Source organism: Nicotiana tabacum, chromosome 13, assembly GCF_000715075.1.
Source record: "Nicotiana tabacum cultivar K326 chromosome 13, ASM71507v2, whole genome shotgun sequence".
Taxonomy (NCBI): domain Eukaryota; kingdom Viridiplantae; phylum Streptophyta; class Magnoliopsida; order Solanales; family Solanaceae; genus Nicotiana; species Nicotiana tabacum.
The window spans coordinates 96,018,646-96,030,382 of record NC_134092.1 but is presented as its reverse complement, the minus strand read 5'-3'; the positions used below and the strand labels follow the sequence as shown (position 1 = coordinate 96,030,382).

The 11,737-nt window shown below is 35.7% G+C and overlaps 1 protein-coding gene across 1 annotated transcript; it reads right to left on the bottom strand.

Annotated features, from left to right (window-relative positions):
* Positions 1-713: 713 nt before the first annotated feature.
* LOC107799284 (bifunctional TH2 protein, mitochondrial) lies at positions 714-11,422 on the bottom strand. The gene is made up of 6 exons (XM_016622374.2): positions 10,709-11,422; positions 8,950-9,058; positions 2,913-3,197; positions 2,380-2,794; positions 2,012-2,278; positions 714-1,343 (listed from the first exon to the last, which is right to left on the bottom strand). The coding sequence occupies exons 1-6, from the start codon at positions 11,059-11,061 to the stop codon at positions 928-930; spliced, it is 1,845 nt and encodes a 614-aa protein (XP_016477860.1). The 5' UTR covers positions 11,062-11,422; the 3' UTR covers positions 714-927.
* Positions 11,423-11,737: the final 315 nt, after the last annotated feature.

Here is an 11,737-nt window from a genome sequence, read left to right as displayed (position 1 = left end):
TTTAGTCTTCAGCAATGGAGTTTAAAGGGAGGTTCAAAAATTGATGAAAAGAATATATGATTTGCTCTTTACCACATACAGGAACTTTTGGGAATAGTATATATTAATCAGATAAGCGCAGTTTAATCAATTTAAACACGTTGTCACATGGTTGACAGCTAATTGTGAGGAGAACATGATAAGCAGACAAGAACTGAGAATAGACATTCAACATCAAAAGTCAACTATGAAATTTAAACAGATGACCTCTCTGCTAATTAATATTTGGACCTTAGTAAAAAAAAAAAATCGTCATATGCTCAGATCACACTACACGAAACAAACACACATAAGAAAAATCAATTAAAACTGCTCAAATAATTTTATTTTGTTTTGGTTGGTTGCTCGAATATATTTTAAACTCGGAGAAAAGAAATTATGCATGCAAGAAAAGCAGATGAAAACTGGAAAGATGTAACTAGATAATTCATTACAGAGCACCTCACTACAACCAACAATGATCGTTCCAATAGCTGCAGAGTCGAAACAGAAGTCATCCAGTCAAGATTTTAGATTATCAAAACACTGCCTCTCGCAAAAAACTGAATGACGAGAACCTGTAATTCACCTACTTCAAAACCATTGTATGTTTGCTTTATCTGAGAACCATTCACCAAGAATATATAAAACCCTAAAAGTAATAATAAAACTTTAGAATAGAACAGCCGCCGACATTTAACATATGCAGTATTCATATAGAATCTCCAGCCAAAATGAATGACATTTACATTTCTGAACAGAAGATCCTGTAGAAAAACAAAAATGGAACAACAGAACTGATCTGTGGCCTGCAATAAAACTAGCCACAAAGCTGTATGTATGATCTACTATATAAGAATTTCTCCATATGTCCTAATAAGCATGGTGAATATGTAACTTGAAGAGAATTCATGACCCCAATACAAAAGCATGTATCTCAGCCCAGCTAGAGGCAGTATAGAGAACACCAGATAGTCCCTTCCAACAACTTGATGAGTCTACCCCAGTGCACATCTTCTGTTTCTGGACAACACCTGGAAACAGAGGAACAAAAGAAACACCAAAATGATTCCCCACCGTCCTTAGACTTGAGCTCGTACCAAGCACTATGCCAACATCTGCTTCAAGCAAGCAAAGTAAGTCGCCGACTGAATCCCCAATATAAACAGTCAGATTTTTTTGGTCATTGCCACAGTTCATTCGAATTTTACTGAATGCTTGAACCTTGTCAATGGGGGATTCAACTTTCTTAACAATTTCACCAGTGGATAGAGATTCTTGAAACATAAACTCATTGGCATGCACATTCAGAGCATCTATACCCCCTGGTCAGCAGAAGGCAGGAAAAAGAGAACTGCTTTATAACCCAAAAAAGGCAGGAAAAAATTTATCACATTATTAATTACAAATAAAAACTATAACTGTTCAGTAAGACACTCAACTTCTACCATAACGCAAATGAAAGAGAGCTTATTTCATCAGCTTTGACGCCCAACTAAAGATTATAATAAGCACGCCAAAACTATATGAAGAATGTTCATATCTCTAAGCTTAAGAGGAAAAGATAAGTCAAAAAGTAAGGATAACGCATGACAAAAAATAAGAACAGGGGAAAGCAAGGTAAATATTAAAAACAAGGAAAATCAGCTTTTTCCTCCACTCTCTTTTCCATTTCCCCCCTTCTTTCTTCTCATTCATTTTGGAAGTGTTTTCCTTTCCCAGGGTAAAAGAAAGGAATAGCGGGTGGAAGCAAGATTGGCACGACGAAAGGGGACAAATGTCACTTAGCCACCAAAAAACGTTTAGCAAACTTCCTAGCATATCCAGGTGCAACTAAGGAATCAGAAGACATTTGATAAAAGGTAGATAGACTATAACAATCCACCTACAGCAATAATTTTAGCAGATCTAGTGGACCCAACTGAAACATTATGATTAATGCACATGTTCAACTGAAGTTCCATTTCACTAAGTTGTCTTAGCAATGAAATACCTGATGAAAAGGAAGACCTAATAAGGTCGCCACACCAGCAATAGGAGAGGACATGAATGTCTGCATTGAGATTTTCATTTCTTATTATGCTCTGGAAGAAGTTGGTGCAACCATCCTGGAGAATCAATCGCTGCCCAGCTCGTTTTATGTCTTCAAGGTTTAAACCTTTCAGTACCCCAGATTCAATCACCCTAGTATTTGCTCTTTTCTCAAAATCAGAAAGTTCCTCAAGTGTTTTATGCAGCCTTTCATAATCAAATTTTTCCGCTGTAAAAGTAAGATTCTTAGAACAGGTTCATTCCAGCTGGTTTGCAATATTATGATATCAGAAAATTGAACACATCAAAAGATCATGAAAAAAGTGTTACCTTTTTCAGTAAGTAACATCTTCTCTATACATTGCTCATACTCTTCAGTGTACTGCTTAGAGAGATCTCCCCATGTATTCCTCAAATCAGCCGACAACATCCGCGCAATTTGATTCTCTGGTCGATTTTGATCAGATCTCGGTGCTGTTATAATTGCAATTTCAGCCAAGATGGCAGAAGAATCAACAACAGTGCACGTCAAATCGAAATCAGAAAATATTGTAAGCCGGTGTTCAGCAGGGTTGTGATCTTTTGACAAAGGGATGACAGCTTTCTGAACAAGTGGCTGGGTTAAGAAGAAATCAATTTCAAGTTTCATTGCTTGATGATAAAGCTTTTCAATGATGTCAAGCTCCTCGCCTGTCAAAGGGACACTCAGTTTATCCAACAAGTCCTCGGTTTGAAGAGCTGATGCCTATTATTCAATAAACAACATACTTGAGTTTAGTTAAGTAAAATGCGTATTATGTCATAAAATATCTTTCACAGGCTGAATTCATCAGTTTGACAAGTAGGAATAAACAGCCACAAACCTGGAAACCTTCAGAGGCATAACTGTCAATCCACTTCTTGTATGGATGAATTTTCTCTCCCTCGAGGAACGCTTGCAGCTCCTTACCAATATAGGCGTAAAGCCTCATGCAAGGAGTCATAGCACCTAGAGTATAAGCTGCCAACTTCGTTCTCTCAAATGGTGTGGCAAGTATAGCAGCTTTTACTCCTTCCACCTTTCCTGAGGCTGTAGCTGATAAAAAATCTGTGTACTTGGCCGTTGCAGGGTTAAGAGTGGACTCTTTGACCAGATCAATGTCCCACTCCTGTAGAAGTGATTGTGAAATGATTCATTTTCCCAAGCAAGAAGACAAGACATGCACATATAGAGAGTTCAGAATGTACTTTGCTACATAGGACTTAAGATGATCATAAACATTAACTGTTAACAACAGTTGCTATCACTTATCAGTAACAGCACATCTTAACTTCCTTGCCAAATTAGTTACACTCGAGAAAGATTATGAGAATGTGTTTTCCCGAATAGAAACGAAAATAAAACTCGATATGTATCTCTCGTGTGTGCGATGTGTAAAGTGCTTAAATATACAGTACACTCGGACTATATAAAATTATAAACACCTTGGCAGCTCAAAATATTAGCTACTGTGAATCTTCAATGATGAATCAGTTGGGCATTAACCACGGACATCATGCCATTTCTGAAGTATAGCAGGAAATGACTTGGATAATCTAGAAGCTTGCCAAGATAGCATAGATAAACTAACAGTCTGCAGATAGTGCCATTCGTCTATTCATTTAGAATTTTCCTCTCTTATCCTTTCTGCTACTGTATCCCAAAAAAGGAAGTAGGATATCTTACCCATTCTTTCTTTGCAATAAGCACATAAGAATAACAAAATGCCTTGACTACTCATCAGCATTAAGTCTTATACACACTGCATAACCAATTTTCAGACAAGTCCTTCACAGCCCATTAACTTCAGGCAGACCTTAGTGATCCAAGAAGAAAAATATCCCATATAACTATGATCTATGCTCATTTCAATTGCCTTTGCAGTGTTTAGGTTCCTCTGCCAAGTCATGTTTGCATAGGACAAGACGAAGTTATTTTCTCTTAGTAATGTTTAAGAGTTAAAAATTAGAATTACCTATTCTAGAAGTGTGAAAATTATGCACCATTTTAATACGGCAGAATTTTCTTTCAAAAGGAAGAAATCATCATTTCAGATGGCTTCAAAAGAAAAGGGAAAGGGATACATTTATGGTTTAAAATCATCTTTAACTAATCTTAAGGACATTCTATTATCTTTTTGTAACCTCTATTTTATATCTTTCAATAAGTTAGATAACCCATAAAAAGAAGAATATGAAAGAAAATCTAAAAGGAAGATGATGAATTTGGGACCAAAAAGAATAGTCAGGAATTGATTTTTTCTTTCCTCAAATAATGGGGAATTGATTTAAGGAATTACCTAACCTATGGAAAAACAACCATTTCTTTGACTGCCAACCACTATCTATTATGAGCTCATATGATCTCACATTTCCAATGTGTTGATGATACTGACTTCTTGCTTTTTGAAATGCTTCAGGCTTTAGAGAGTAGAGACCTAGCCATTCTTAATGTGCTATAGAAATTTAAGGCTCGAAAGGTTTCAAATGTTGGGTAGCACTAATTAGCACCAATCTTTCCAGTTTCAAGAGTAGGTGACAGTAACCAGACCTTTTTATCAACAAGGATGTCCCATAAGAGGTCAACGATGAAACTCTCACTTTATTGCATCCAACTATTGAAAGATCATTAAGCAGTTACAAATGGAAGTGTAACCATTCTTCCTTCCTAAATTATATTGACTAGCACAAAGGACTAAGGAGTGGATAACACCTAAGTTGCTCGGACACGAGTGCGGGTGTCCGACACGGGTGCGGATCTAGAGGTCGGATACTTCGAGATGTAAATTCTAAGATTAGGGGATAGGATCCTAGTACGGATACGGATGCAAGGATCCGGCTAAAAATAATTCAAAAAAATAAAAATATAAAAATATCTCTAAATTATGACAATTTTGTGGAATACTTACGTATAGCTTATAAAGTGCGGATTTCTTTTTTATTCTCAAGTTGTAGATAAGTAAAGGATTGATTTCCTAGAAAAGATATGCTATTTTCTTCAAATTTACCCTAATTTTGGTTCTGATTTCGGGAATCAAATTGTATCTCGTCTCAATTTTTTTCGTCCGTCATAGTCAAACCAAATCCGGTATGGATCCCATACCCACACTCATACTAGTGTCGTGTCTACATGGGTGCGGCACATAAACTGCTGTGTCGGAACAACTTAGGATAACACTGATTATACACATAAATGATAGACCAAGCTTATAGTTTGACCGACTTAAGGCCCGTCTTGCCACAAAGGAATATTATAATAATTGCTCTTTTACTATTAAGATTTCTCCTATAAGGCGATGCCGGCGCGTTTCATTCTACTATTAAGATTGCATCTGTAAAGAGAATTCTCCCGTAATTCTTCTCTTTTCAATGTAATCAATGACAAAATGAAACCCCTAACAACGGATATGCATAAGTGAAAATCGTATAAATTAAGATGAATTTCCACAATGAGCAACCAATCACCTTTTCAAGTGATGTTCTCATTTGGCCCTCCAAACTTGGACAAGAAGGAAAAGAAGTCGTAGAATTTGAGGAAGGATGCTCTTTCCACTTGATAATCCCTCATACTCATTTTTTAGATGTTTTCTCAGAGGGCATTGACGTTCAAAAAAATTAAAAAATTCACTCCTCTTAACAGCTCTAACTCAAGGAAAACCAAGTTCGTCCTTTTCTTTTTGAAGGATTAAAAAAACAAGTTCTTCCTATAGCTTACATATGTAAAAACCTCTTAGTTCCAACATTACAACCTGTCCTCTCCATTTTCAATAAAAAAAGAGAGGACACATGAAAAGCTTTTCTCAAAATCTAATGATGACATCAATGTCATGGCAGGACCACCACTTCTAGAATTGATGAAGATTGCACCTCCTACTGCTTCTTCAATTTGTTTGTTCACTTACCAACAAGCACCAACATCTTAAACCTATATAATCATTTGACCAAACTAGACTAAACAAGCAAAAGGGAATACTGACCAACCAGCAGAAACAAAAAGTATGCCTAACTCACTATCAACATTAAGAAAAGGAAGATATCCACCAAATACAAAGTGGTCACTAGAATTTCACCGAGTAATATTATCGCAAAAGAGAATTTGTTCAATATTATTGACTATAAAGACACACCGTGCTACGTGTAAGAGCGCAAATACGCAATTACTTGACCAATAATTACTTCACTTTTACAGATCAGAACAAAGTTAAACATGCCCACTGGAGTATCTTTGACTTTGTAAAGAGTAGTAGAGTACCAAAACATCCACCAATATCCAAAAGAGAAAGACATTTAGCTGCAGATCCAAACATCAAAGTTAATTTTGACAAATAGTTTCTAATTTTATCCACTATCTCAAGAATTTACTTCTCATTTTCTCAAAAAGAATCTGCAAGGTCTCCTAGTGTTGAGCCTAATTATACTACGATATCAATTGCAGATCTGTGTTTTTTGCCAATGATAATCATCCTGTGGTTATCCCTAAAAAGAAACAAAAAAAAGAAGCAAAAAGGTCATCTTGTGTATATATACACTTACCAAAGTAATAAAGTATCATTTTCTATAACTAATAAGACCTAATGCAACTAAAATATAGGCTAACTAGTAGCAAAGAAAGACACTGAAATGATCTTTTGGCATGAAACCTCATTGATAGAAAGCTCTAGTCGCAAAGTTGCCACAGTCTTAGTGGGCGTTTGGACATAAGAATTGTAAAATTCCAAAATAGGGGGAAAAAAAATTTCAAGTGAAAATGGTATTTGAAATTTAGAGTTGTGTTTGGACATGAATATAATTTTGGGTTGTTTTTGAAGTTTTGTGAGTAATTTGAGTGAAAATTTTGAAAAATTATTTTTTGGAGTTTTTCAAATTTTCGAAAATTTGAAAAATGCATTTTCAATTATAATTTATGAATATACACTGATTTTGAAAAAAAAGTGTAATTTTTTTGGAAAAAAGGAAAAAATTTCTTATGTCCAAACAGGCTCTTATTTGATAACTAGGAGCAAACTTATCAATTAACTGAATCCTGGCACCCGGTTATCTTATTTGTTTCCTCCTCTCTTGTAATCCTTCTATCCCTCCTTCGAACTAGTGAAACTATATTGTTTTCTTGCCAACTGCTATGCCCACTAAGCTCTCCTCGTAAACCACACCAATCATGTACCCAAGATGTATAAGTGGAATTCACTTGAAAAACATATTTTAAAGAACTTCAATATAGACTGACAAACGCATAATCTATTGAGACCTCAAACTCCCGACATAGACAAGGTATCTTTACATCTAAAGACTATTCACACTGTACATCAAACAGATATTAGATGGTCACTATCTATGTTGCTCGGACTCTTCACTTTCAGTGCCGCACCCGTGTCGACACGACGTGGGTGTGGGTATGGGTGTGGGGTCCGTATCGGATCTGGTCAACCGATTTTGGATACTTTGACTAAAATCAACGGAGAAATTTGGGACAGATACAATGATTTTTGAAAACAAATCAAAAGCTAAGAGTGATATGGAAGAAAATGGAATATCTTGGATATATAAATTTCTATGTCAGTCCTTTTCCTTTTATCCCCTTCTAAAATTCTACTTATATTTTCTCCTTCTCGGAATACCTTGTAAGTTTTCCACATAATGTCTCAAAATTTAGACATATTTTTATAACTCTATTTTTAAATAATTGAATTATTTTTAGCCGAATCCCCGCACCCGTATCCGTACCTGGATCCATACCCCCGAATCTTTAAATTTAGATCATGAAGGATCTGACCTCTAGATCCGCACCCGTATCGGACACCCGCACCCGAGTCCGAGCAACTTAGGTTTTGAGATCTCCGGCTAAGCAGATAGTTTTGTGCTGATAAATGTATCCTAACAGTATGCCAGTGTAGACAATTGAAAGATTGAGAAAACCTGTAGTTTTAGATAACCACTAATAAAAGTAATATTAAAATGATTGGATCCAAATACAGCAGAATGATTATAGAGCATTCACATAGCAGAACCCAACTTTACTTGGGATTAGGCTCAATTGATTGATTTACTGATAGCTGTATCCTCAAAGTAATGCCTAAATATTTCGTCCACCCCGTATTCTAAAGAAAAACTGTTTGGAAAATGCAAACCTTACACGCACATCTGCCAACCATACCCTGGTCCACATAAAATACTTCTGAATGGATTACGAGAGATTCATTTCACCAGGCTGTGCACAAATGTATATGGTGCCTTCTAGGCTACTAAACATTTAGAGGTTGAAAGATAGATTAGTTAAGCTCTTAAAACAGTGAAGAAGCCAGATTTGAATTTATCCAATTCCTTAGAAATATTTTTGAATGGTGAGGATGCAAAAACTAAAGTTGGAGATGGTAACTTAAGTCGGCACAATTATAAGTTCATAACTAAAGTAATTTTTACATCAAACTTCTCCAAGACATCAAAGTCCCTGTAAGTTCCAAGATAAATGACCTAGTTTTTTTTTAAGCATCGACAGATATGAATGTATTCGCTTACATGGAAAATGGTAATAAATTAAGAAAGAGAATTATATATCACATTCCTTTCCGACAAGCCTACTCAAGATTAAAAGATAGCCAGATGTATGCTTCGTCTACGGCTAGTAACTAAGCAAAAGCTCATGTTTTGTTGCAAAAGCCAGTTGAACTGACAATTTAAATGGGTAAAAAGATCCGACATCCCTTTTCCAGTGCATTCAAAACAAGGGTTTAAGTTAAATGACCGAGGTGATATAAAGTCAACTATATCTCTCAGGAGGAAAGAAGCAACAGGAAATTTGTGGACATGCCCATACTAATCACAAAATGGTGAATGAGAAACTTGAATTTAATGGAAAAGAGACTGGGTTAGTGACCCATATCTTACTTTTAAAACTGCATCATGCATTTTAAGTTCTTCAATAACATTCTTCCGCAATTCACTAATGCCAACCTTCGCATCGTCATCGTCAGTACACTCTTCTGCAGCTTCATACCTGCAGTTTTTATTAAAATCTTAACAAACTTCTTAGCAGAAGAAAGACATGAAAAAAAAAAAGTATTACACGACCAGCAAAGACCATGCAAAAACAGATCTTATTGCCCCCAAAATCGATCATTTGTCCAAATCAGCAAATCTTACAATTATTAGCAATAACATAGAGCATCAAAACCACTAAACCCGAAAAATCCTGCATCTCTAGCAAAACAATGTGAATAGAAGAACTTCAAAAAAGAGTACATATAATTCATTACCAAAAGAGACCTAAAAATGGGAATAAGGTTGAAATCCATTTTAAACTCCTTAAACTATGGGTGGGGGATTACTTCACCCCTAGGTCTTGACTGGATACCCCCTCGCAAAATTGTAGCAATTTCTGGCACAAAATAAAGCACCAAAACAATGGATAGTCTGGACGAAAATACTTCAAAAAGATAAGAGAGCAAACAAAAAGGAAAACAAAAGGACAGAGGACATGAGGTCCTTTAGAAGTTTTAACTCTGAAGTTGTAGAGAAGAATCGAGAGAGATTACTGTATTGACGCTTTAAGTTGACATCTAGCATTGGAGCGAAATAAGACATTGATCACAAGAGAAGTTTAGAAAAGGCCGACCAAGTCAGAGAATGAAAAGATAACTTGACCGGAAAAGGATCTAGCATATTGTTTTTCCTTTTCTTCTCTTAGGTTGTTCTTTTTCTTTCACTTAACTGGAAAAATGTTATTTTCATTTATATTTTTCTCCTGCGCAACTTTAATGTTTTATTTTACCTGAACATGTCGAAACTCTTGCAGACATTCCCAATGAGTTTAAAAGGGTAAAGTAATCCACTAGCCATACTCAGGCCTGTAAATTGGGATTCTCCCCATGAATGATGAATTTCATACTACTTGTACATTTTTGTTGAAATGGATAGAGATTTTGACCAACTAACAGAATTAAGATATTCTTATATGTAGATGGACTAAGCCCACATTCTTTCAAATGTCAGATAGACATTCTCTTTTCTTTTTTGTTAGTTAATTCCCATTTTCTTTCCCTGAACAATAAAGTTAAGACACATAAAATCCTATTCCATAAGCCCTTATACGCCTGGAGAAAAGGAATTAAATAATACAACAAAGAAGGAAGCAACTTTCTTGATTTTCCGTAGAAACAAAATGAACACAGTGCTTATAGAAACAATAAAAATAACAAACCACAAATAAACACAAATGACACCATTTCCACCAGCCAAAGAATATTAAAAGGTACTGGACAGAAGAAACACATATACTCCCTCTGTCTCAAATTTATGTGATACTCTTTGCTTTTTAGTTTGTCCAAAAAAGAATATACATTTCTATATATAAAATTAAAAAAAAAAAAAACTTTAAGCTCCTTACTTTAGCCTTAGAGAGAGATGATTTATATCCACACAAATATTTATGGCTTGTTTCAACTACAAGTTTCAAAAGTTCTTTGCATCATAATTTTGTAGAACCAGGGGAGTAATTACCAAAAAAACTTCTAATTACAAATTTACAATTTAAAACAGTATACCAACAAAATATTGCAGTACCAGAAAGAAGAAAAACACTTAATCACTGAAACATTTTCTAAGGAATAACATTTATTATTTAAAGAAAAGGAAGTGAAGAACTGACGCTTGAGCGAAGGATTTGAGGAAATGAACATCCTGAGCAATGTAATGGCGGAAAGTGTCCAGATTTAGGGTTCCTGATGCCAAACTAACCACAAACGGAGTGTACAATGCGAAAGTAGACTCTCTCTTGAACTTGATCCAACACTTCCTCGCTATACCCACACATTCCTCCTCTACCGGAAACTTGTTCACCGCCGCCGCCGGCTTTGGTTTCGCCGACGCCATTGTAACGGGCGATCGTAAATACCCAGAGTAACGAGGGTATAATTGGAATCGTAACCCAAAAAGCGCGTTGGAATTGGAGAATCTGATGACTGGGTTAAGAACAAGGGGCGATAATAATGAGAAGCGCATATATAAGGCAGCTTTTGTCTTATCAGTAATTTGTGGGAATTTATGAAATTTGAGATTGTAAATGAAGATAAAGAAAATTTTTAGTGTTAGTAGTTTGTAGTATTCTACATGGTACAAGTATGTATAATATGGAGGAAAGAGCAGAGTAGATTTTTGGTTGGGGGCTTTGGAATGGAAGAAAGGAAAAGGAGAGAAAGGGAGTGAGGCGTTTGGTAGTGATTTGCCACTTGGAAATGAAAGGAGCTTCTAAAAAAGTGAAACTAGCAATTTTGGTAAGGGGATGAACAAGTGGCTTTTCATAGAAAAAAGTTTAGTCAACATCTGAAATCTGAGCCCGGTCCAGCAGACACTTTTAGAAGATGGGTTTATTATTGGGAATTTTAGAAAATAGATGGGCTGATTCATTTACTACTTATTCTAATTGGTATAAAAGGTATCAACATGTCGGGTTGGTCCGGGCCAGTCCTAGGAAAAAACAGCCTAGCCAGTCTCGCCATTAGCTTGGTACCGGGCTAAGTTTACCAGGCCGAAGCTGGCCGGTCATGGGGTCTAAGAGCCCGTTTGACCAAGCTACCAGATTATTTTAAAAAGTATTTTTTTCTAAAAGTATTTTTTTTTAAAATTATTTATATTTGGCCAATTCATTTAATAAGTACTTTTTGCAACATTTGGTAAA

Bases quoted from the DNA above. Each gene is read 5' to 3' on its own strand.
- LOC107799284 (XM_016622374.2), bottom strand. From the start codon at position 11,061: ATGCGCTTCTCATTATTATCGCCCCTTGTTCTTAACCCAGTCATCAGA. The intron at 2,279-2,379 runs GTAACACTTTTT...TTACTTTTACAG, and splicing joins GATGTTACTTACTGAAAAAG to CGGAAAAATTTGATTATGAA. The intron at 1,344-2,011 runs GTATTTCATTGC...TCTGCTGACCAG, and splicing joins TAGGTCTTCCTTTTCATCAG to GGGGTATAGATGCTCTGAAT.